At 38.0% G+C, this 24623-nt stretch overlaps 3 protein-coding genes across 3 annotated transcripts; all 3 read right to left on the bottom strand.

The window, feature by feature from the left end:
* Nucleotides 1–1682: 1682 nt before the first annotated feature.
* On the bottom strand, nucleotides 1683–2633 carry LOC125146551 (olfactory receptor 5L1-like). Its single transcript, XM_047823261.1, has one exon. It carries the CDS (start codon nucleotides 2631–2633, stop codon nucleotides 1683–1685), a length of 951 nt encoding a protein of 316 aa, XP_047679217.1.
* Nucleotides 2634–10930: 8297 nt separating this feature from the next.
* Nucleotides 10931–11866, bottom strand: LOC125176905 (olfactory receptor 5L1-like). The gene has a single exon (XM_047878824.1). It carries the CDS (start codon nucleotides 11864–11866, stop codon nucleotides 10931–10933), a length of 936 nt encoding a protein of 311 aa, XP_047734780.1.
* A 6523-nt stretch (nucleotides 11867–18389) lies between these two features.
* LOC125176771 (olfactory receptor 5D18-like) lies at nucleotides 18390–19325 on the bottom strand. The gene has a single exon (XM_047878585.1). The coding sequence runs from the start codon at nucleotides 19323–19325 to the stop codon at nucleotides 18390–18392; it is 936 nt and encodes a 311-aa protein (XP_047734541.1).
* Nucleotides 19326–24623: the final 5298 nt, after the last annotated feature.

Here is a 24623-nt window from a genome sequence, read left to right as displayed (position 1 = left end):
TCCTTTAGGTCATCATGATTCACTGAGTTAAAGCATAAATATTTAAAAAGTTAAATATCGAGTTGGGAAAATAGTCCCTTTGAAACCTTGTCCTATTCTATTACTCTTAACCACCTCTGCTTCTTCTATCTAGTCTGACCTCTTTGATTTTGTGTATTGCTTTATGTTTTCCAAAAAATATTACTGACTCTTTCTTTATGGTCTTTTCTCCTCATGTTTCCTGCATACTGAAATGCTTTCCCTTAAGTTTTTGTTCAAATGCAGCTTTTCAGTGAAATCTTCTATGAACATACTGTTTTATTTTAGGAGTTACTCTACTACCCAATTGAGCGATTAAAATACTTCACATGGTGGGGCGCCTGGGTGGCACAGTCGGTTAAGCGCCCGACTTCAGCCAGGTCACGATCTCGCGGTCCGGGAGTTCGAGCCCCGCATCAGGCTCTGGGCTGATGGCTCAGAGCCTGGAGCCTGTTTCCAATTCTGTGTCTACTTCTCTCTCTGCCCCTCCCCCGTTCATGCTCTGTCTCTCTCTGTCCCAAATAATAAAATAAATAAACGTTGAAAAAAAAATTAAAAAAAAAAATACTTCACATGGCTCAAATGTATTTTTAATAATAATTAATTTCTTTAATTGTATATTGCCTGCTAAAATAAAAGTTCCAGGAAAGCAAAGATCATTCATTGCTTTGTTCACTAATATATCCCAAGCTCCTAGATGAATGAGTAGCATAAAGTCAGTGCACCATGAGTCTTCATTGAACAATAAATTTGACTTTCCAAAGGAACTGGGAATAGAACCAAACTACCAGAACTACGAGAAATTTCAGTGCAGAGAGGAGATAGTTCACAAAGAATGATAAGGATGTTTTAAAAGTGGTTCTTGAAACTGCAGTCACATTAAAACAAAATACAAACAAACCAAAAAAAAATGTCCACTCCTCTGAACTTCCTTTTTTTAAAATTTTTTTTCCTTAACGTTTATTTATTATTGAGAGACAGAGGGAGACAGAGCATGAGCATGGGACGGGCAGAGAGAGGAGGAAACACAGAATCTGAAGCAGACTCCAGGCTCTGAGCTATCAACACAGAGCCTGACGTGGGGCTCAAACTCACAAACTGTGAGATCATGACCTGAGCTGAAGTCGGACACTCAACCAAGCAAGCCACCCAGGCACCCCTGAACTTCCTGTCTTTATCAGGTTTATTATAACAGAAATCTTGACCTTTTATTTTCTCTTCTTTTCTTTTCTTTTGTTTTCTTTTCTTCTTCTTTTTCTTTTTTTCTTTTTCTTTTTTTTTTTTTTTGACATTTTCAAGATCAGGAGCAGCATGGTGAAATTACCAGCAAATGGAAAATATCTCAAGTATTCTCCTTTAGAAAAATTTACATGTAGTTATTCTAAAGTTTTATCATGTTGAACCATTTGGAAAATATTTTTTGCATAACAATTAATTGCAAAGCTACACTACTGATATAAGAATAACACAGATACGGTCCCATAAAAGGTGTATTTAAATTATCCATAAAAGATATTATATGGCTTAATTAGATAACCAAGTGGAAAACAAAACAGCATGCAGAGTCCTCAAGTTTTATTTCCTTACTTTACTTTTCCATTCACACCCACCCAAATCCAGCCCGTCATTAAAGTCTCTGATGAGAGACTAGACTCTGAGTCTAGTTAAGAAAATAGTTTTTCAAAAGGTAATCTAGATCCCAACACTTTCTTGAGTGCTTCCTTCACATCCTTGTTCCGCAGGCTATAGATGAGGGGGTTGAGCATGGGAATCACTACAGTGTAGAACACCGTGGCCACCTTGTCAGTATCCACGCTGTTGCCAGAACTGGGCCGGCAGTAAGTGAAAAGGATTGTTCCATGGAAGACAAGGATGGCTGTGAGGTGGGAGGCACAGGTGGAAAAGGCTTTGCTCCTTCCCTCGGCAGAGTGCATCCTCAGGATGGTGATGAGAATTAGCAAGTAGGAGGTGAGGATGATCAATAGGGTGGTGATCTCATTGAAGGTGGCCACAATGAACACCATGAGTTCATTCATAGTGACATCAGAGCAAGCAAGGGATAAGAGAGGGGGCAGATCGCAAAAGAAGTGGTCAATCACATTTGATCTGTAGGATGGGATCTCAAGAGCTAAACACAAGTGGATCAGAGAACACACCATCCCACACAGGTAGCAACAAGACACCAGCTCCAAACAGAGATTCCGGGACATGGTGACCGTGTACAACAGTGGGTTGCAGATGGCCACGAAGCGGTCATAGGCCATCACAGCCAAAAGGAAGACCTCAGTGATTGCATAAGCACAAAAGAAATAGAATTGCACCATGCATCCCAGGAAGGAGATGGCTTTGCCCTTGTTTAAGATACTGGACAGCACATTTGGCACGATGACGGTGGAGTAGCAAAAGTCCACAAAGGACAAGTGGCTGAGGAAAAAGTACATGGGAGTGTGAAGGTGACAGCTGACCTGAATCACTGCCATCATGCCCAGGTTGCCCAGCACCGTGACTCCATAGCTGAGAAGGAACACAGAGAAGAGGGCGACTCTCAACTCAGGGGCTTCTGTGAATCCGAGGAGAATGAACTCGGTCACACTGGAGCAGTTTCCCGTGCCCATTCCTGCCAGGTGTTGGACTTAGGAAAACAAATGATAAATATTGTCTTTCTTCTAAAAAGGGAGGAAAAAACAGGCTAACATTAATTTCAGAAAAATATAACATTGATATCAAACAATGTATCTATAAGATATAACAGAAACACAGTGGTCAAGTAATTCAAAAGTTTAAAAGTCTCAGTGGATCCCACTGACCAAAGTTGACTTAGGCATCAGCAGAAACCTTGAATGATTCCAACCTTTATCTATCAGTTTATCTATGATTAAGTTCAGTTTCTGGGTGGAATTTAAGATAGATTCAATGATATATTTCAAAGCCATACAGACACTAGCATGTGTTCTCTGAAGAAACTTAATAAGCTCTGTCCAGGAGAGTAACACCTACTCTGATTCTCCAAACACTCTTTTGTTTTTTATTTTTACGTGACTCTATCAGGAACATAAATTTGAAACAAAGTTTTCTCATATTCTATTATGGAAAAGTGTGATAGAATTTTTGATGTTTGTGGCTCACAAAAACTCGTTAAAATCTGAATTATGAAACAAGAGATTTAAAATATACACTGAAAGTGAGAATTGTGCCTATCAAATCAACTATGTGGTTAATTGATTTACTAGCTTAATCAATTATAATAATAACTATCTATGCTAATAAAGATTCAGAGAGATAGATCTCTTGAATACCTTTTTCTGGAAATTAATGAAGGGGCATATATCCAAATCTTGACCCTGACAACAATAAAAGCTATCTGATATTTTTTTGTTAGATTTTATTCCTCATAAGCTATTAAAAGATATTTAGTTACATTGATAAAGTTGTGAAAAATCATGTCCAAAACTGTATTGCATCACTGTTTATAATATTTACCATAAAAATATTTTCAGAAGTGGAGCAAGTGTTAAACTTTGGGGTGTCATATCTAGGACAGAAAATTATCATGCTATGTAAAATCCCATTTATGAGGTGTTTTTTTTTTAAATAAAAAGGATACTGAATAGTACACTCAGCATATACATATAGACGCAAATGAAGATGCACCTATAGAGATATGAATACACATGATAGAGATTGTTTAAGTAGTTGGTTGCAAAAATGATTACATTGTATGCTCTATATAAGGGAGATCTACCACTGAGGCCCTTCCTAAAGGAAAAGGCAAATAAAAATTGAGGGATTCTATTCTCTGCTCCCACTTCTAGACAGCACGAGGACTAGAATCATGACTTCTCCACTTATGCATAATGAAAATTGAGTGAAGAGGTTCTGGAATGGAAGCATATCTTGGTATCTTCTCAGTCTCTTGAGCGAACCTTAAAGACATGGAAACATATCACTTCCCTTAAGTCACTGTTTTTCATTACCTGGCCAAGAACAAAAACAAAACAAAGCAAAATACCTGACCTACTTGCCTACTTCTCAAAGAGGATATTCGACCTGGCAAATGTTTTGCTTCATAATCTCCTAGGCTGATAATAAGAAACCATTTCATAACAAACCCAAACAAATCCAAAAGAATTCATCTCTTTTTCTAAACACAGAGAGTTCATAAGTCCTGACTCTCGATAACCATCTGGCAGGAACAGAAATGCAAACCTCACGCTCTCAATGGTCATACATGTTAGATGCTGTGATAGAGATCGGTCTGAAAAATGGGTGGTAAGAGATGAGAGAGAGAGAGAGAGAGAGAGAGAGATACCATTTGTTCATTTAGCATTCTTTTACACACATCCATGTTTTATGTTACAGAGAAAACGGTTCCAAATTCACCATTAATTGTTTCTGAATACCAAAACACAAAAGCACTCTAAACAGTAACTGCACAGAAATATGGGTCCTGTTAAAACATTCTCTAATTAGAAGAGAGTTGAGTTCAATATATCTTTAAAATAATTGTTTACAGACAAAATATATTCATTTCTATTTTCAAGTAACCAAAACCTAGTTCTTGCTAACAAACCTGAGTGACCTACATTTTGTCCCTGGTGCTGAAGATATAAGATGTATATAGCAGGCAGACACTTACTTGTACTGTAATTTAAGCTCCTGGGGAATGGGCCCATTAAGCTCCAAAACAATTACTAATCTCTATGGTATAACAAAATATATAAAAATTAAACCAAGGTGATGTATGATATAACACAACCAATAGCTCATCTCTATGGAATATCATCAGGAAATTTATTTTTTAAATTATCCCAAATTGGGAAACAATGGTTTAAAACCACATATGCCTCCTCCCAGAATTTGTGGTGCTACATGATAGAGGTCACATTAAGTGTCGTATGTGTGAGACACAGCTCATATTGCCATAATGACATGCCATGCATATCTCTTAGAAGTTCTTCCTTTCTTATAACATTACAACATCCCCTAGATTCCTGTAGGGCACAGGGACTACAGCTGCATCAGAATTCCTTTATTTTTTTTTTAATTTTTTTTTAATTTTTTTTCAACGTTTTTTATTTATTTTTGGGACAGAGAGAGACAGAGCTTGAACGGGGGAGGGGCAGAGAGAGAGGGAGACACAGAATTGGAAACAGGCTCCAGGCTCCGAGCCATCAGCCCAGAGCCCGACGCGGGGCTCGAACTCACGGACCTCGAGATAGTGACCTGGCTGAAGTCGGACGCTTAACTGACTGCGCCACCCAGGCGCCCCCAGAATTCCTTTAAATAACAAAAAAAATAATGACTCCAGTGGTCAGAAAACCATATAATAACTCACAATTGTTATGTGTTGGAACCCATTCTATTATACAAATATTCACTTACTTTAGCTTCCTAGTAACCAGCCAGGAGAGCAATTTTTATGCTTATCTTACAGGCGGTTGAAACTTGGACACATTCAAAATAAATGATCAATAAAAGAAATTGAGGCCCATCTGGTTTTCCACCCATATGAATGTATGGAAAAAAATAAATAAATCCAGAGAGATTTCTGAGACTGCATTTTTTTTTCTAATGCATGTGCAATAGTGGAAGTCATCAAATGGGACCCCTCAGATATCTTTCCCAGATGTGTTCTTCTGACTTTAAAAGATCAATCTAAGCCACAGTTTTCCATTCGTCTCTGTGTATCACTAGCTGTGCACATAAATTTGTAAAGGTATATGTGGTAAAATGTAATTTAAAGGAAATAAATTGGTATTCTCTCAATACCGTATAATATGATTATATTATATCAAATTGATGTGCCCAAGACGGCACCCAAGGCTGAGGAGACATTCCATCCAGTTCCCCATCTCCATCATTCTATGTAAGTGATATATTACATTGTTTTGCATATGTTAAACCAACTTCGCATTTCTAATTTTTTTTTTTCAACGTTTATTTATTTTTGGGACAGAGAGAGACAGAGCATGAACGGGGGAGGGGCAGAGAGAGAGGAAGACACAGAATCAGAAACAGGCTCCAGGCTCTGAGCCATCAGCCCAGAGCCCGACGCGGGGCTCGAACTCACAGACCGCGAGATCGTGACCTGGCTGAAGTCGGGCGCTTAACCGACTGCGCCACCCAGGCGCCCCCCAACTTCGCATTTCTGAGATAAATCTCCCTTGGTGTGGTTCATAAGCCTTTGATATGTTTTAGTGCATCTATTTTATCTTATTATTGGATACAAGGATTTGTTGAGAATTCTTGGGTTTGTATCCATGAGGGATTTTGGTTTCTGTTTTCCTCTGTGTGTTGTCTTTGTTTGGCTTTGGTATCAGGGTAATACTGATATAACTGCATGAATTGGAAAAAGGATCACGGTCTCTGTCTCCTAAATAAAGTAACTCACAATTGGTACCATTGCTTATGTAGTTATTTGGTAAAAGTAACTGGTGAAGCCATCTGTGTAACAACCAGTGTTATTGACTACATAGATATTTAGTAACAGTAATTGTCTGGATATTGATGGAAGGAGTGTGAGAATATTTTCATTACAGATTGAATTTATTGTCACATGTCTATTCAGACTTTCTACTTCTTTGTCAGCTTGGGAAAATTTATCTTTTTCAAATCTGTCTGTATCGTCTAAGTTGACTAAATTGTTGGCATACAATTTTTGCAAGATTACTATCCTTACTAATTGTACTAATTTGTTTCTGGTTTCCTTTTCTCCTAGTAATTCTAGCTAAAATTTTGTCAATGGTAGTAATCTTTTCACAGTGCAAACTCAATGATCTCTACTTTTTATTTTCCTACTTTATTGACTGATAATCTGGTCTTTATTATAACCTCTCTTGTTCTTTTTTCTTTTTCTTTTCTTTTTTTTTTTTTGATTCTTTTTTTTTTTTTAATTTTTTTTTTCAACGTTTATTTATTTTTGGGACAGAGAGAGACAGAGCATGAACGGGGGAGGGGCAGAGAGAGAGGGAGACACAGAATCGGAAACAGGCTCCAGGCTCTGAGCCATCAGCCCAGAGCCTGACGCGGGGCTCGAACTCACGGACCGCGAGATCGTGACCTGGCTGAAGTCGGACGCTTAACCGACTGCGCCACCCAGGCGCCCCTTTTTTTTTTTTTTTTTTGATTCTTAATGTGGAAGCTAAGATTCTAATTTTGAGAGTTTTCTTCACTTCTAATACAGTTATTTAAAGACATATATTTCCCTCTAAACACTTAGAAGCATCTATTAAATTTCATAGGTTAGTTTTCATTTTCATCATCGACTCCAATCAAGAACAATATAACATTTCTGCTACTTTTCTGCAAGCGTTCCAGGTAAGTTCAAATCAAGTGACAATGTGTAAAAGAAGGCAGTTTCATATATGTGAATATATGCAAATATATAAGATAGTTTGGGTCATAATTATATAGTTCTATTTCTGAAATAAGTTGACTTTAATTAATTACTGTAAGTTTAAGATCACAGAACCATTCCAAATTATTTCATGAACCAATATAAGGTTATTATCCAGTGTTTATGTTACCTTCAACAAACACAGGTATTATTTTTTCTCATAACAATTTTCTGGACTAATTTGGGATTTACCAATGACAAAGAGTACCAAACAAACGATACATAAGTAGTTCAAGCAAAATTAATGACAGAAGAAAGATAAATATGATGTCATAAGATTTTTGAAAATTAGACACCTTTATCTATGAGGCCATCTTATAATAAATGTTACTACTACCAGAGAAAAGCTAATCTTTCCTAATAGACACAATAACCTAGGTTTGATTAATTACTTGTTAGGATTATAATTTACAAATGACAATTTAAAACAACATTTAAGGAAAATAAATGTTTAGGGAGCCTAAAACATAGAACGTGAATATATTTGGTTTGTTTTTGTTCTCACTATTCTAGGAAACACGCTAGTATTTCTAAACTTCTTGTAATATTTGCACCGTCCACACAGGAGTTCTTTTTGAAGGAATTGAGAATAATAAGTGTATCTTATGCAAATTCTCATTCCTTCCAGCACCTAACAAGATACCTTGAATGCATATGACATAAAACAGTAGCTCACAATATTGCTGAATCATTGGCTTTATTATTCATGGTCACCTCTCGAATGTTGTTCCTGTTCTTTACTCCTGAATACACCTTGTGTCTTTCTCTTCTGTGTCTTTTCAAAACCTGCCCATCCTTCAAGGTCAAGCAAAGGATGCACGCAATTATGAAATAATCTCTTTGATATCCACATATGATTTTGAAGTGTCTCCTGACCAAACATTATGATATTTACTAATACTACTGGCTTGTGAGGTTTTTGAAAAGAAGGCTATGTATTTCTTTCCTGTCATCTATTTCATTGAATTTAAACTACAAAAGTGGCTGTGTATTTAACACCTGCAACCTATCGCTTAGCAGTGAAGAGAAGAGAATACAACTAGCATGTATTGCACATATACAAATGCCAGATATGTTGTCTACATTTTATTTTTTTTTCACATTCCACTCCATGAGTTACATCACATTATATCATTTTTGTAGATAAAGACTGGTTCAGATAAACCAACCGGCCGATTTTATATTATCAGAGGCAGGTATGATTTCTCAGACCTAAAATTCATATTCTTCCCATTGTAAGTATTCTGTCTTTTGGAAAATCTAAGTGATGTTTAAAAATGAGCTTGATTGACAGCTCCTTCAAAAATCACAGAAAGATGTTCTATAATAACAGAGGTAAGTGTTTACCATTCACTATGAAAAAAAAAGTGTCTGACTGTGTCTTTGATATCTTTATATCTCAGTCTATAGATCAGGGCTTCAACACGAGGATCACCACCGTATATAACAGGTAACACTTTGTGTGCCTGGAGGTTTAGGAGGTAGGGCAGAGACTAGAAGAAGAGAATGGTGCTGTAGAAAACGGTGATCGGTCAAGTGTGAAGCTGACAGTTGAAGAGGATTTCTTGATGCTCACCTGATGAATGTGTCTGGAGAGGTGGCAATGAAAACCCCATAAGACGGGAGGAAGAAGAGCTCTGTGCTCACCTCATTGTGAGAAGCAGCGAGAAGCAACTGGCTGCCGTAAGACTCAGGATAAGAAAGAAACATTAGTGAGGAGAACTCACAGTAGTGACTGATTGTGATGAACCACTAAAAGATACCTCGAAAGCAGAACATGTGAGTTTTAGGAAACATGCTACTCCCCATGCATATGATACAACTTGTAGTAGGGCACGGGGTTTCTGGGGCACAGCACCTGTGTAATGCAAAGTGTTGCAAATGGCCACGAAGCTGTCACACACTGTCATAGCAGAATTAATTCAGGAACCACAGGGATGTAAAATAAAGTCCAGTATGCACCCTGAAAATGATTTTGTCAGGTTTTTATTTAAATTCCATTTAGTTAACATACAGTGTAATATCAATTCCAGATGTAGAATTCAGTGATTTATCACTTACATCCAACACCCAGTGCTCATCACAAGTGCCCTCCTTAGTACCCATCACACGTTTAATCCATCCCCCCACCCACCTCCCATCTGGCAACATTCAGTTTCTTCCCTATAGTTAAGAGACTATTCTATGGTTTAGCCTCTTTTTTCCCCACTATGTTCATCTGCTTTGTTTCTTAAATTCCACATATGAGAGAAAATAATATGGTATTTGCCTTTGACTGACTTATTTCACTCAGCATAATGCTCTCTAATTCCATCCAGGTTGTTGCAAATGGCAAGATTTCACTCTTTTTGGTGGCTCAGTAATATTCCTCTCTCTCTCTCTCTCTAGATATAGATGATATAGATATAGATATAGATATAGATATAGATGATATACATATAGATATAGATGATATACATATAGATATAGATATAGATATAGATATAGATACAGATATAGGTATAGATATAGATATATCACATCTTCTTTGTCCATTCATCAGTTGATTGACATTTAGGCTCTTTCCATATTTTGGCTTGAAAATGAAATATTTATGTTTTCTACAAATAGCTTAGAATCCAATTTTAAGTGACAGCGTTTGATCCAAATGGAGAGGTATAATGGAGACAAAAATTGAGGAAACAAACAACAAAAATGTGACAAGTGACCTAAGTCAGAAATGCAGCTACTTGTAGTAAGGGTTATTCAATGATGGCAAATCTGTGTGTGTGTGTGTGTGTGTGTGTGTGTGTGTACGCACATGTGACCAAAAGTATATATGTAATATTAGGACAATATAAGGGAAGGAAGAGAGAGAAACAGAAAACTATTTATGTGCCAGGGATTATTCTAGGCTCTTTGCACATGACATGCAATTTAATTTTACTAACATCCTTGTGAAATAATTAAGATTAACTCCACTTTTTCAGATGAGATACCATCTGAAGTTCCAAAAACACTGTACACTGAGACAAATAATAAGGAAAACAAAAAATAAGCAATAAATGTATCAAAAGAATAAAAAGATAAAAAAGACATGTGTGCATGTGGAAATCTCACTCTATGTATCAACTGTTGGACAAAGATGTGTTCTTCATTGTAAAATGGCAGGAATTCAATTTTGAAAAGGCATGAATTTTCCATCATAGATACTGAAAGAGAGCATGATTCTCAAGAGTTCTTCATTAAGCTTATGAAGGTTATAGAGCAAACCAAACATGTCTTAGGAATCCATTACTCCTATCCATTTCAAAGATTATAGATTGAAGAAAAGAAAAGAAGTAGGCTTAAAATTTGAAATATACTCAGCCCTAACTTTGAGGCAAATGGAAGATTCATAAAGGTAAGTGAATCAAAAAGAATCGCTCTTAACTACCTACCCCCTGGCTCTACCCTCCACTCAAACACTACAACCACCCATTCACCGCTCAACCAGCCTGCCCTTTGGGAACTTGAGTCTCGCAAAGAAAATATTTTCTAGGAAAATATTTTGGAGCTCACCATTTTTCTGAGCGCTTCCTTCACATCCTTGTTCCGCAGGCTATAGATGAGGGGGTTGAGCATGGGAATCACTACAGTGTAGAACACCGTGGCCACCTTGTCAGTATCCACGCTGTTGCCAGAACTGGGCCGGCAGTAAGTGAAAAGGATTGTTCCGTGGAAGACAAGGATGGCTGTGAGGTGGGAGGCACAGGTGGAAAAGGCTTTGCGCCTTCCCTCGGCAGAGTGCATCCTCAGGATGGTGATGAGAATTAGCAAGTAGGAGGTGAGGATGATCACTAGGGTGGTGATCTCATTGAAGGTGGCCACAATGAACACCATGAGTTCATTCATAGTGACATCAGAGCAAGCAAGGGACAAGAGAGGGGGCAGATCGCAGAAGAAGTGGTCAATCACATTTGATCTGTAGGATGGGATCTCCAGAGCTAAACACAAGTGGATCAGAGAACACACCATCCCACACAGGTAGCAACAAGACACCAGCTCCAAACAGAGATTCCGGGACATGGTGACCGTGTACAACAGTGGGTTGCAGATGGCCACGAAGCGGTCATAGGCCATGACCGCCAACAGGAAGACCTCACTTACTACACATGTACAAAACAAGTAGAATTGCACGGTGCACCCCAGGAACGAAATGGCTTTGTCCTCGTTTAAGGTATTAGTTAGCATCTTTGGCACGATGACGGTGGAGTAGCAAAAGTCCACAAAGGACAAGTGGCTGAGGAAAAAGTACATGGGAGTGTGAAGATGAGAGCTGACCTGAATCACTGCCATCATGCCCAGGTTGCCCAGCACCGTGACTCCATAGATGAGAAGGAACACAGAGAAGAGGGCGACTCTCAACTCGGGGGCTTCTGAGAATCCGAGGAGAATGAACTCGGTCACACTGGAGCAGTTTCCCTTGCCCATGTTCCCATTTGATTGAGGTTGGAGAAAAATATTCATAGTTATCCTCCACTGTATGATCTCAGATTCATTCTTTGGCAGTCTCTTAAAAAAAAGACGTGAAAACGCGTAAGATAGTTAAGTTTTTCCGCAAAGAATTAGGACATGTCTTTTGTGAAGTTTAGGAAAAGTGCAGGCATTGTGGAAAGATGCGTAAGGTCACACGTTGATTCACAGATCACACAGAAACATCCACATCTATCACGATGTATATGATTCTTAAGCGACTCCTACACAATTTACAGCTTGACACTGAATCACTAGAAAGACCTCAGACATAATTAGCCACAATGTGTTATGAAACTCAAATCCCTTTTTCCTGGCAGACTGTTTAATGAGCACTGAATCTAGTGAGATCTCAGAAAATAATGTTTTGAAATACACCAAATCCTTCCCTGTTTTCCACTGAAATGATGAGAAGCATGTCAGTTGAAGACTGTTAACCCACAAGTGTTCATTTTTTATCCATATGTTTTTGATGGGGAAGTAGCTTTTATCCTCCACACTAGCTTTTTTTTTCTATAAAGTAACATAGTGATTCTCCTAATCATGGTCTTTCTTGTCTTTTTTTGTTCAGGGAGTTTGTACTTGGTCTCAAACTTTCTGTAACTCTGACTCTGAAGCCTTAACCTATTAGACAAATAAATTCAGTTTTAAATCTATTTGAAGAACGAATCAAAGATGTACATAGGGAAGTATTACCAAAAGTCTTCCTGCTGCATTGTAGCATTATTTATGAGAGTAAATTTCAGCAATAATATGTCCAGCAAGAGGGAAATGGTCAGGGGCACGTGGGTGGCTCAGTCGGTTAAGTGTTTGACTTTGGCTCAGGTTATGATCTCACAGTTTGTGAGTTGTAGCCCAGCATCTGCTTGTCTGTCTTCAGTGCAGGGTCTGTTTTGCATCCTCTGTCTCCCTCTCTCTACCCCTTCCCTGCTCGCACATGCTGTCTCTCAAAATAGGTAAATATTAAAAAGATTTGAAAAACAAGAGGGAAATGGTGAAAGCTAGGGTACACATATATTATGGAAATCTATGTAACTATTTACAGGATGTTTTTGAAGGCCCTTTAATGGCCTGAAAAATCATTATGATAAAACGGTAAGTTAAATAACACTAAGCCAGAGTGTACACGTAAAATACTGTATATGCATACATAATTTGCTTTGCCTATTTAACCCTTACAAAACCCATGACAATAAATATTTTCTTCTAATCATTTGAAAATAAATTAGAACCTGCTTTATGAGGTGGAGTCCCCAGTGGATTATTCCTGGAGGAAACACGGTCTTCGCTAAGATTCAAGCCACTAGGTATGTCCCCCTTTGGTCAAATGATTTCAAAAAGGTAAAAGATATGCACATTGAGAAATCCCAGTCTGAAAACAAATAGTTGTTCTGATAATATGGTTTTCTCTCTTCAATGGTCAGTAAAAGTGAGGTGTCTTTTTCTGAGCCCAACATAGTACACAATGTTGAAAACCTTGCCTGTTTTCAAGTCTGAAGGTGAAAAATCAGGCTGTTGACTATTTATAGAGAAGTGGTTCTGGAGCAGGAAATATTTTGATGCCTCTGGGACCTGTGGCTCTGTCCCAAGACATTTTGGGTTCTCCCAATAGGAAGGGGTGCTAGTGACATCTAGTGGGTAGAGACCAGGGATTTTGCTGAACAGTCTATGGTGCACATGGCTACCCCACCCCCGCCACCCCCCACACACATACCAAGAGCACACGCAAACACCCAAATATTATCTGACCCAGAAGGTCAATAGTACCAAGGATGAGAAACCTGCTATGGAAAGACATTTCTCATTTTGTGCACAGGATCAAAGTAATTCCTCTCCTTTCTGCCTCACAGGTGGTCCCCAAGTCTGTGTCCCTCCAGGAACAGTCCTGAGGGCCCCTTCCTGCAGCTCTCAGCATCAGAGAGACTCCAGGCTCCAGGCTCACTGTCAGGGGAACCTCCACGTGGTCTTTTCCAGGTTCCATGGATGGAGTCAGTGTGCGAGAGGAGGAAGGCGAGGAGAGACCACGCATTCTCCCCGATTTGTTTCCCACCCTTTTCCCTCTTACACTAGTAGCTGTTACAAGGTTGTTGGTCCTGCAGATTAAACAGTTAACGTTCCCCTTTGAGACTGTGTCTCAGGACACACAGGAGAAACGTTTTCATAAAGAAGCGATTGAAGCACGGCATTTCTTAAAACACTCTCTAATCAAGAAAGAGTGAAATGCGGACTTTAATGCAGACTTTTAGAAATATGTTTGATACTACTGTCCTCCTCTACGGTTCCTCGTTTTCATAGAAATGGCCATAGTAAATTACACTCATGAGGAACAAATAGAGAAAAAGCATTCAGCTCCCGGAAAATATTACTTATGTCCATCCCCAAGAAAACAGAGTGTAGTCCAACTACCTGTGGGAGAAGTGTGGTTCCCCTGGTTCTGGAGATGTTACCATGGAAATGCTTTATGGTTTTGTGTGTGTGTATCTCTGGGACTCATGTTCCCTAAGCTTCCCAAAACAACTATTGATCTCTCTGATATATCAATGAGATGTCAAGAGAACACTACTATCCCGAAACTCCAACACCTTCCGTGAGATATAAACAGGAAGAAAATCTATAAACAGCTTGGCACCTGTTATTATAACCCAACAAGTTTCCTCCCAGAGTCCATGATACATTGTAGAGCACTTTATGCTGCACCCACCATTGCTCTGTGAACCAGAGATCAGACCGTCATTATGAAATAGATGAGTATGTCTTATCAACTTTGCCTGTGTTATATTCAGAAGCTGGAAGGCACGGGGCTGAAGTGAAACCGGACTTCTGTCAAATACCAGAAATAGGTGCAAATAACAAACCACCTTTGCTAAGAAGAGTAACCAATGCTCACAGTGACCACTTTCTATGACCCAGTTACTGTTCTGAATACAACTATTAAGACATTTTATCTTTTTTAAGATTAAAAAAAAATTAATGTGTATTTATTCTTTGAGACAGAGAGAGACATGGAATGTGAGTGGGGGAGGGGCAGAGAGAGAGGGAGACACAGAACATGAAGCAGGTTCCAGGTTCAGAGCTGTCAGCACAGAGCCAGACACGGGGCTTGAACTCGTGAACAGTGAGATCATGACCTGAGCCAAGGTCGGATGCTTAATTCACTGAGCCACCCAGGTGCCCCTTTATTTATGTATTTTAAGTGAATTATATTATGTAAGAGAAATCACACTTTTTGCTGCTATTTAAAATTATGATGCGGGGCGCCTGGGTGGCACAGTCGGTTAAGCGTCCGACTTCAGCCAGGTCACGATCTCACGGTCCGTGAGTTCGAGCCCCGCATCAGGCTCTGGGCTGATGGCTCAGAGCCTGGAGCCTGTTTCCGATTCTGTGTCTCCCTCTCTCTCTGCCCCTCCCCCGTTCATGCTCTGTCTCTGTCCCAAAAATAAATAAACGTTGAAAAAAAAATTTTTTTTAATAAAAAAATAAAATAAAATTATGATGCAATATTTTATATTCAATATTAAATTATTTTCAAAATTGAGAGGCACACAACCAAAAATTTCAGAGGCGAATATGTCATGTTCTATATAGAAGCAACAGAATCTATCATAAAGAGTCTGAAATGTGGCAACTTGAAATGAAGGAAAACACAAGATTGTCTGCTAGAGTTTAGTAGAAGATATGTCTGGAGTCTCAACCGATTGCTTTCATTTCTGTCAACAATTGCTTTTACAACCTTGGCCGGGTCACTTACGTGTTACGGGCTTTGGTTTCCTCAGAGTAAGAACGAAATGGTTGGTGTTACTTTTACCCCAAAATGATCGTCCTTTGTCCAAGCAGAACAGAAGTAAAATAAGAGTCTCTCTAAAGAGGAATTACCCTTTTTTGATTCAAAGTAAAGAATTCCTAATTCCATATAAATATTTCAAAAATAATTCAATGTAAATAATTTCCTAAATTTTGAGGAAAATTAGGATTGTATAAGTGCACGTAAATTGTATTAATTTATGAATAATGAGTTAATTTGTTGTATAAGTGTATAAGTGAGTAAAGGAGAAAAGGCTTAACTAGAGATTGATCCACAATGGGCTTATGGAAAGAAAGGTGCCAAAATTCCACCCAATTCAAAACGCATTTTTGAAGCGGAATTCGTGGATATTGAGTGAAATAGCAAAGTTTCAGGTATGAAGACATCAGCAACAGTAAAACATGGCCTCGAAGAAATGTATGTAACTAATTAGAGCTGGATACTATTGGAAGGGAAGACTCAACTGGAAAATTGAAGAATGAAGATATTGTTTACCTGCTTCCCAACCTGTAATATATGTAATCTGTTATAATTCCCTAAAGTTTGAAATATTTCCCTACAGCTGTGTAAAATATTGGTTAAAGAGGACTGACTATCCTTTCACCTCATGTTGTAAACTAAAAGGCTCACTAAAATGTATTGAGTGTCTTGGAAAAAAAAAGGACCAAAGGAAAGTGAAAGATAAATTTGTGGATATGCAGAGAAACCGAAGTCAAAGAAGAGAAATGCATTCCCTCCTCAGACATCCATTTCTAAAACACTGTTTCTTAGATTGTATCTTTCCATGTAAAATGGTTATTTAAGTGATTCCTTATTTTATGATGTATATAAATAGAACATTTTAATAATGATCATAAGTTCAAAATAATATGCACATTTTAAGTAACTTTCCTGAGCCCATATAAAATAGTTCTCCTTTACTAGAACAGCAGAAATGTATTACTTTTCATTTTATTAATAACTTGTTTGCAATTTTAACTGTCCTTATTGAGTAAAGAGAAAGAGAAGCAGGTATAAGGCATTCAAGCAACATGACTTATTAATATTACAGAGGCTTAGTATGTTGAATTTGTCAGATAAAATAAATAGGCCTTGGTGCTAATCACTATCTGACTTTATTTTATTTTTGAATAGTTATGGAAGCAATTGGTTTTGAGCAGTTTTTTAATGTTTGTTTTATTTTTGAGAGACAGAGAGAGAAAGCATGCCAGGGAGGGGAAGAGAGAGAGAGGGGGACAGAGGATTCAAAGTGGGCTCCACACTGAGACCAGAGAGCCTGATGTAAGGACCTCATCTCATGAACCCTGAGATCAGGACCTGAGACAAAGTCAGGGGCTTAACCGACTGAGCTACCAGGAGACCCTGAGCACTTTTTCTTAAGGCGGGAGTTCAGTTGAGAAGGAGTCAGAGATTATGTTCATGTTCAGGAAAAAAAATGATAAAGGATTGATAATGTTTCTGATGTCTTCATAGGCAGAATGTTACTATGAAACACAGGTTGGGCAGAGACTCATCATGCTTATTCTTTGCATAAGATTTTCTGAAATCCAGGGGCACTTGGGTAGCTCAGCTGGGTGAGCCATGCTGATCTTGATTTCAGCTCAGGTCATGATCCAAGGGTTGTAGGATTGACCCCACATCAGGCTCCATGATGAGCATGGAGATTGCTTAAGATTCTCTGTCTCTCTCTCTTTCTGCCCCTCTCTCCCACTCATTTCCTCTCTCTATCTCTCTGTCTCAAAAAATTTTTAAAAATTAAAAAAAGAGATTTCCTGAAATCCAGTCTAACATCTTTAAAAGCCTTTGATGGATGTCATCATAACTTATCACACTGCCACAATGGAGCTCCTTTGAAACACATTCAGGATCTAGACAATGTCTTATTAAATTTCCACTCATGCCAAGTAACCTAGACACACAATACAACACACACAACACACACACACACACATGTTATATAGTAATCACTCAAAAAAATATTTTTTAGATTACTGATTCAGTATTACATTCTGACCTCATGATTTTGTGATGCTTTGCTCTTCTGAATGAAACTCATACCTGTTGTCTCCTGAAACTGTCCAATTTGTTATCCAAAGCCAAGTTCAAGTGATACCTATTTTTTGCAGTCATTACTCTAAAGTCCCTAAATGGACTTGAACTCTTCTTTCTTTCAAAAACTCTATGATACTTTTTATTTCCCACCTTATACAATGGCCACTTTCTTCACTGTCCTACTGTCGACACTGGACTGTGCATTCCTTGGAGATGAAGACTATGTTTTATTTTAACTGCTAGTTGCACTTTTGGAGATATATTTATGTGTTTACTGAGACCTAGTCTACTTGAGGTATGTTATAAGAAAGGGGAATAAAATTAATGATTACTGAGATTATACAAGGTATTTCACATGATATCTAAATTAAGTTTTAGTCTTCACAATCAGAATAGAGGCTAGTTTATATTATCTCAATTTTTTGGATTATAAACCAAAGGTCAGAGGGGCTTCTGATTTTTTTTTTCCAGTGAGCAAAAGATAACATCAAGGTAAGTCTCTTGGATCAAAATCCACATCCAATCCATTGTACATCAACTCTTCATTATATTTAAACTTATCTTACAATCAACAATTATGGGCCCACTTGATTTACATTTCAAGGACAATGTACTGCAATAATATGCTCAAAAAGAAAAGGCTTCAGTTATCTTGCTGACTGTATCTTTGATGTCTTTATTTCTCAGACTGTAGATCAAGGGATTCAGCATAGGGATCACCATTGTGTAAAACACAGATGCCACTTTCACTGTGTTCCTCGAGTTTTTGGAGTTAGGAACACAGTAGAGGAAGACAATGGTCCCATAGAAGATGGTGATGGCTGTCAGGTGGGAGGCACAGGTGGAGAAGGCTTTGCGACGACCACTGGCTGAACGCATCTTGAGGATGGTGACAATGATAAATACATAAGACATGAGAATGATAAGCAGTGTGCTGACCACGTTGAAGGTGGCAAAAATGAAAAGCAGCAACTGATTGATGTAAATATCAGAGCAAGACAGGGACAGCAATGCAGAGAACTCACAGAAGAAGTGATTGATTGTGTTGAAACCCTGGAAAGATAATTTGATAGCAGAACATGTGAGTATCAAGGAACATGCTACTCCCCATGTGAACGATCCAACCACCAGCATGGCACAGAATTTCTGGGGCATGGCCACTGTGTAGAGCAGAGGGTTGCAGATGGCCACAAAGCGGTCATAGGCCATCACAGCCAATAAAAAGGATTCAGCTACCACAAAGGTACAAAAGAAAAAATATTGTACTATACATCCTGGAAATGAAATGGTCCTGTCTTCTACCACTAGGTTTGCCAGGGTCTTGGGAACAATGATGGAGGAATAGCAGAAATCCACAAATGAGAGGTGGCTGAGGAAAAAGTACATGGGGGTGTGCAGTTTGGAGTTAATCTTGATTATAACTATCATCCCAATATTTCCTACAACAGTGACACTGTAGATAGCCAAAAAAATCAAGAAGAGAGGGACTTTCAGTTCTGGGTAATCTGAGAAGCCCAAGAGAGTGAACACAGCCCCAGTTTTATTTCTCTCTGAAAGTAACATGATGGTTTCTGTTTGCCAGAGTCTGAATCGGTCCTGAAAATAAAAATAGTAAGGGAGTGAGCATCTAAGAAGCTTCCTAACTACCCCTTACCAAGACTGGAAGATGAAGCAAAATATCTTTTCATAATTTCTCTATGTATTTTTATGTAAGATATGCTAAATGTCTAATATTTGAAAACACAAAATCATTTTTGAAATGTTCATTAAGTTTAAAAGTAATACAATTACTGAATTAAAATTTTTTAAGTTCTCGGTATGCCTGACTGACTCAGCCAGTAGAGCATGTGACTCTTGGTCTTGGCATTGTGAGTTCGAACCCCATGTTGGGTGTAGAGATTACATAAAAATAAAATCTTTAAAAGTTGTTTAAATTCTTAACTGTAATTTTTAATATTTACATATAAAAGTATGAGATAAAGGGATTTATGGTTATTTTAAATCAAACATTAGCATAACCCTTTCAGCCCTCCTTGCACATTATAAGTGCATAAAAGACACACCTAATATAATATAATGACAGATTATGTCAGCCCTATAAGCAGTACAAACATGAGAAATTTCCAAATAAATTAATTTTTACATCAGAGGTTTACACTGTGACATTAAGCATAAACACCTTTAACATTTTATATTTTTGCCTTTATTATTCATTTCATACAACACATTAATCTTTTTCTTTCTGACTCAGTGAATCTGATATCAAAATAAACCTTAATTCATTTTTTCAGAGTATTCTCCTCAACTAATGGGCTCCAAATTGTCAATCTGACCTCATTACTTGATAAATAATTAGATTAGATGCTAAAGATAATCATGTCTACTTCCTTGTTCTAGAGGTGACAAAACTTCTGGAGACACCTTGACTTTCCCAATGACATGCCAATAATGACCAATCTATATACCTGCGACTAGAGCCTTGATCAGAATCCCAACCATATGTCCATTCCTCCACACCAGACTCTGACCCCTGTTCTAGGTCTAGATACCAAGATATTTCTTTTATTGATGATCATACTTGTAATTTGTGACAAGCCAGAGTCTCTGGGCCTATAGGAATTAGTCTACTGACAATGTACAGACCAAAGAGCTGCACTAGAAATCAGCATCATGATGAAATAAGAACAAGAATTAGGGAAATTTTCTCTCCCGGAAATAACTAAAGTAGTAATAAGTGACTTAGAAACTTTCCTTGCCTAGGAATCTCTTTCTCTCTCTTTTCTCACCTCTCCTCTCCCTTCAAGACATGCAGGATATTCATTCTGTCCATATAGTATCTGTGAAGGAGAAGGATTTTTTAAACACTCGAGGTAGTAATACACTATGAAGGCATTTTAGAAGAAAATAGTAATACAAAAGTATCATTGTACTTCTCCAGTTGGTGCCCAACACCTCGAATATCTTATCATAGCAGAAAAGTCTTAATCCTCTCAATGGTAAGGTTATCTTTGGTCCCACAACCCAAGAAATAGTTTCAGATGGCCCATCAATAAAGATATCAGATCATATTCAAGACTGAGAGCTTAAAGGACCTCTGTGTCCCTATATTCATACATCTGAGTATTAAAGACAACCTCAAAAGACATCCATCATGAAGCTAGATGTTCTCATTATCACACTTCTTGCTTAATATAATATTTAACTTACTAAGGCTTTTCAGGTTTTATTTTAAATGAATGTTATATTCAACATGATGATTCTTGCATCCCAAATACTATTATTAAATTGTTGGTAAAATCTTTCTCTACCATTAAGTCCAAGAAATATAACAGCTGAAATCTTCTTACCTTTGTTTTCCCTATTTTGTTCTAATTTTCTCTAATTTTTTCTGCTTTATCATCTTAATTAAAGCTGGCCCCTTTTAATTTTTTTCACTAGGTAGTCTATTGAATATCTGCTAGTTTCATTTTACTTAAATCTTCTCTATCCTACCTTGACTATTTCTCCCATAACTTACAGAAACAGAACAATGCACATTCCTGAAGTTCTCAGACATCTTCTATCCTCCCACCCAGGGTACCCCTTGTTCATCTGAGCCAGGCCCTCTAAGACAAAACTGTGTAGCATAAATGCACTTTCTCTTCCTTGCATGTTCCAGATATGTTACTTCTGCAGTGACTAAATAATTCTCAAGAACTGTCTAAGTTTCCCCCACTGTGCTGCTTCCCAGATAACCTACATTGAAATTAATATCAATTGGTCTCTAGAATCTGAAAACAAACCTGCTAATGGCAAAGGTAAGGTCACTCTTGGTTGGGACTGATGGATATATTCTTACATCTATAGTGCAACCTTTGGGACATGAGCCCTAGAGATTATGCCTTGCCCCATTCTCTTGAGGTCATGAAATAAACAATTAAAATTAATCATTTTTCTCTGATGTAATGCTTGAAACCCTGGAGCAGCATTAGGAAAATTTTATACAAAAATTTATATAAATATATGTTTGAGTTTATTAATTTAGTCTGGAAGAAAAGGAGAGAGAGAGTGTGGGAGGGGAAGAGAGACAGGGACAGAGAGAGAATATCAAGCAGGCTCCACACTGTCAGCATAGAGCCCAGTGTGGGGCTTGAACTCATGAACCATGAGATCATGACCTGAGCCAAAACCAAGAGTCAGACACCTAGCCGACTGAGCCATCCAGGTGCACCAAAATGTTATATTTTAAAATCACTTCTCCAACCCCTGATTAGTCCCACATATACCTACAACCATTATAAAATTATGGAATTATAAAAACCATCCTTATCAAATATTGAGTGGCTACCATATAGCAGGCATAAGTGTCTTCCTCCCTGCCATCCACTCTGACCCTGTTGGAGAAGGGTGAAGATCCCTCCTTTAGGTCATCATGATTCACTGAGAGCTAAAGCATAAATATTTAAAAAGTTAAATATCAAGTTGGGAAAATAGTCCCTTTGAAACCTTGTCCTATTCTATTACTCTTAACCACCTCTGCTTCTTCTATCTAGTCTGACCTCTTTGATTTTGTGTTTTGCTTTATGTTTTCCAAAAAATATTACTGGCTCTTTATTTATGGTCTTTTCTCCTCATGTTTCCTGCACACTGTAATGCTTTCCCTTAAGTTTTTGTTCCAATGCAGCTTTTCAGTGATACCCTCCAAAACGTACTGTTTTACCGCTGGGGCTATTCTACTACCCAATATAGTGTTTAAAGTACTTCACATGTTTCAAATATATTTACTTTATTTATTTATTTTGAGAGAGAGAGTGTGTGCGTGAGCGTGATTGGGGGGAGGGGCAGACAGAGAGAGAGAGAGAGAGAGAGAGAGAGAGAGAGACCCAAGCAGGCTCTACACCATCAGCCCAGAGTCCCAGGCAGGGCTCGAGCTCATGAATCATGAGATCATGAGCTGAGCCAAAGTCAAGAGTTGGACACTTACCAACTGAGACTTCCAGGAGCCCCTCAAATACATATTTTAATCCTTACTTATTTCTTTATTTATACATTGCTTGTTTTCTTCTGCTAAGATAAAAGTTCCAGGAAAGCAGAGATCATTCATTGCTTTGTTCACTAATATATCCCAAACTCCTAGATGAATGAGTAGCATAAAGTCAGTGCACCATGAGTCTTCATTGAACAATAAATATGGCCTTCCAAAGGAACTGGGAATAGAGCCAAACTACCAGAACTACGAGGAATTTCAGTGCAGAGAGGAGATAGTTCACAAAGAATGATAAGGATGTTTTAGAAGTGATTCTTGAAACTGCAGTCACAACAAAACAGAATACAAACAAACCAAAAGAAATTTGCACTCCTCTCAACTTCCTGTCTTTATCAGGTTTATTATATCAGAAATCTTGACATTTTCAACATCAGGAGCAGCATGGTGAAATTACCGGCAAATGGAAAATATCTCAAGTATTCTCCTTTAGAAAAATTTACAGGTAGTTTTGCTAAAGTTTTATCGCGCTGATCCATTTGGCAAATGTTTTTTACATATCCATTAAATACAAGGCTACACTGTTGATATAAGAATAATAAGGAAGTGGATCACATTAAAACTTTTCTTTCAAAAGATGTATAATTTCTCTGTAGTAACAAGCAATACAATTGAATAAAGACTGAAGGTTGTACATGCTCAAAATTAAAGCAGGGACTGTTCTGTGAATTTTGTGTTTTGCTACAGGAACCAGGGAAAAGTGGTTGGGTACCTGATGAGGGTAAGTAATTATTTATTATAAGTTTATAATGAGCTAGGTACTATCTTAGATATTGGGGAAGAAGAGAAAGAATGTCCCTTTGTCAACAAATTTCTATTTAATGGGGAGTACAAATAAATAAATATGTGATCATTTTTTAGTAATTATAAATGCTATAAGCATATAACTGAAGATATCATTTTTTAAAAATTATTTAATGTTTACTATTTTTGAGAGAGTGAAACACATGGTGCAAGGAAGGGAGGGGCAGAAAGAGAGGGAGACACAGAATCCGAAGCAGGCTCCAGGTTCTGAGCTGTCAGCACAGAGCCGGCCCAATGTGGGGCTCAAACTCATGAACCATGAGATTATGACTTGAGCCAAAGTCAGAAGCTTAACTGAGCCACCCAGGCACCCCATTTTAAATAAGGAGGCCAGACAAGACCCCAGTGAGGTACTATTTGAGCCTGTACCATGATGAAGTGAGAGAGGAAGACGTACAAACATTGGGGGGAAGAGTGTGGAGTTTGGGGCAAAGGAAACAGCAAATACTACTTATTTTCAAATGCATACTCAGCACATGGCAAGATTGTGTTCTTTTTTATGGCAGAGCAAGATTCCATTGTGTGAGTGTCTATGTCTATGATATATGTCTAGACATATATACTCCTCTTTATCCAGTCATCAATCCATGGACATTTGGGTGATTTCCATAGTTTGGCTCTTTTAGATAATGCTATTATAAACATCAGAGTATGTGTATTCCTTCAAATCAGTATTTTTGTGTCCTTTGGATAGATATCTAATAGCGCAATTGCTGGGTCGTTAGGTAGTTCTGGTTTTAACTTATTGAGGAACGTCCATACTGTTTCCAGAGTGACTGCACCAGTTTGCATTCCCACCACCAGTGTAAGAGGGTTCCCCTTTTCCTACATCCTCAGCAACACCTGCAGTTGATGGAGATAGAGAGTATTATGCTAACCAAAATAAGTCAGTCAGAGAAAGACAAATACTATATGATTTCATTTATTTTATTTATTTTGTTTCTGTTCAGAAACAAAACAGATGAATGTGGGGGGAAAAAGAGAGGCAAACCAGGAAAACAAACTCTTAACTATAGAAAGGAACTGAGGGCTGC

Source organism: Prionailurus viverrinus, chromosome D1, assembly GCF_022837055.1.
Source record: "Prionailurus viverrinus isolate Anna chromosome D1, UM_Priviv_1.0, whole genome shotgun sequence".
Lineage (NCBI taxonomy): Eukaryota > Metazoa > Chordata > Mammalia > Carnivora > Felidae > Prionailurus > Prionailurus viverrinus.
The sequence above is the reverse complement of the archived record's forward strand: the minus strand, read 5'-3'. Positions and strand labels throughout refer to the sequence as shown.

Excerpts from the sequence above, each read along its gene's own strand:
- LOC125146551 (XM_047823261.1), bottom strand. The coding sequence starts at position 2,633 with ATGGGCACGGGAAACTGCTCCAGTGTGACCGAGTTCATTCTCCTCGGA.
- LOC125176905 (XM_047878824.1), bottom strand. The coding sequence starts at position 11,866 with ATGGGCAAGGGAAACTGCTCCAGTGTGACCGAGTTCATTCTCCTCGGA.
- LOC125176771 (XM_047878585.1), bottom strand. The coding sequence starts at position 19,325 with ATGTTACTTTCAGAGAGAAATAAAACTGGGGCTGTGTTCACTCTCTTG.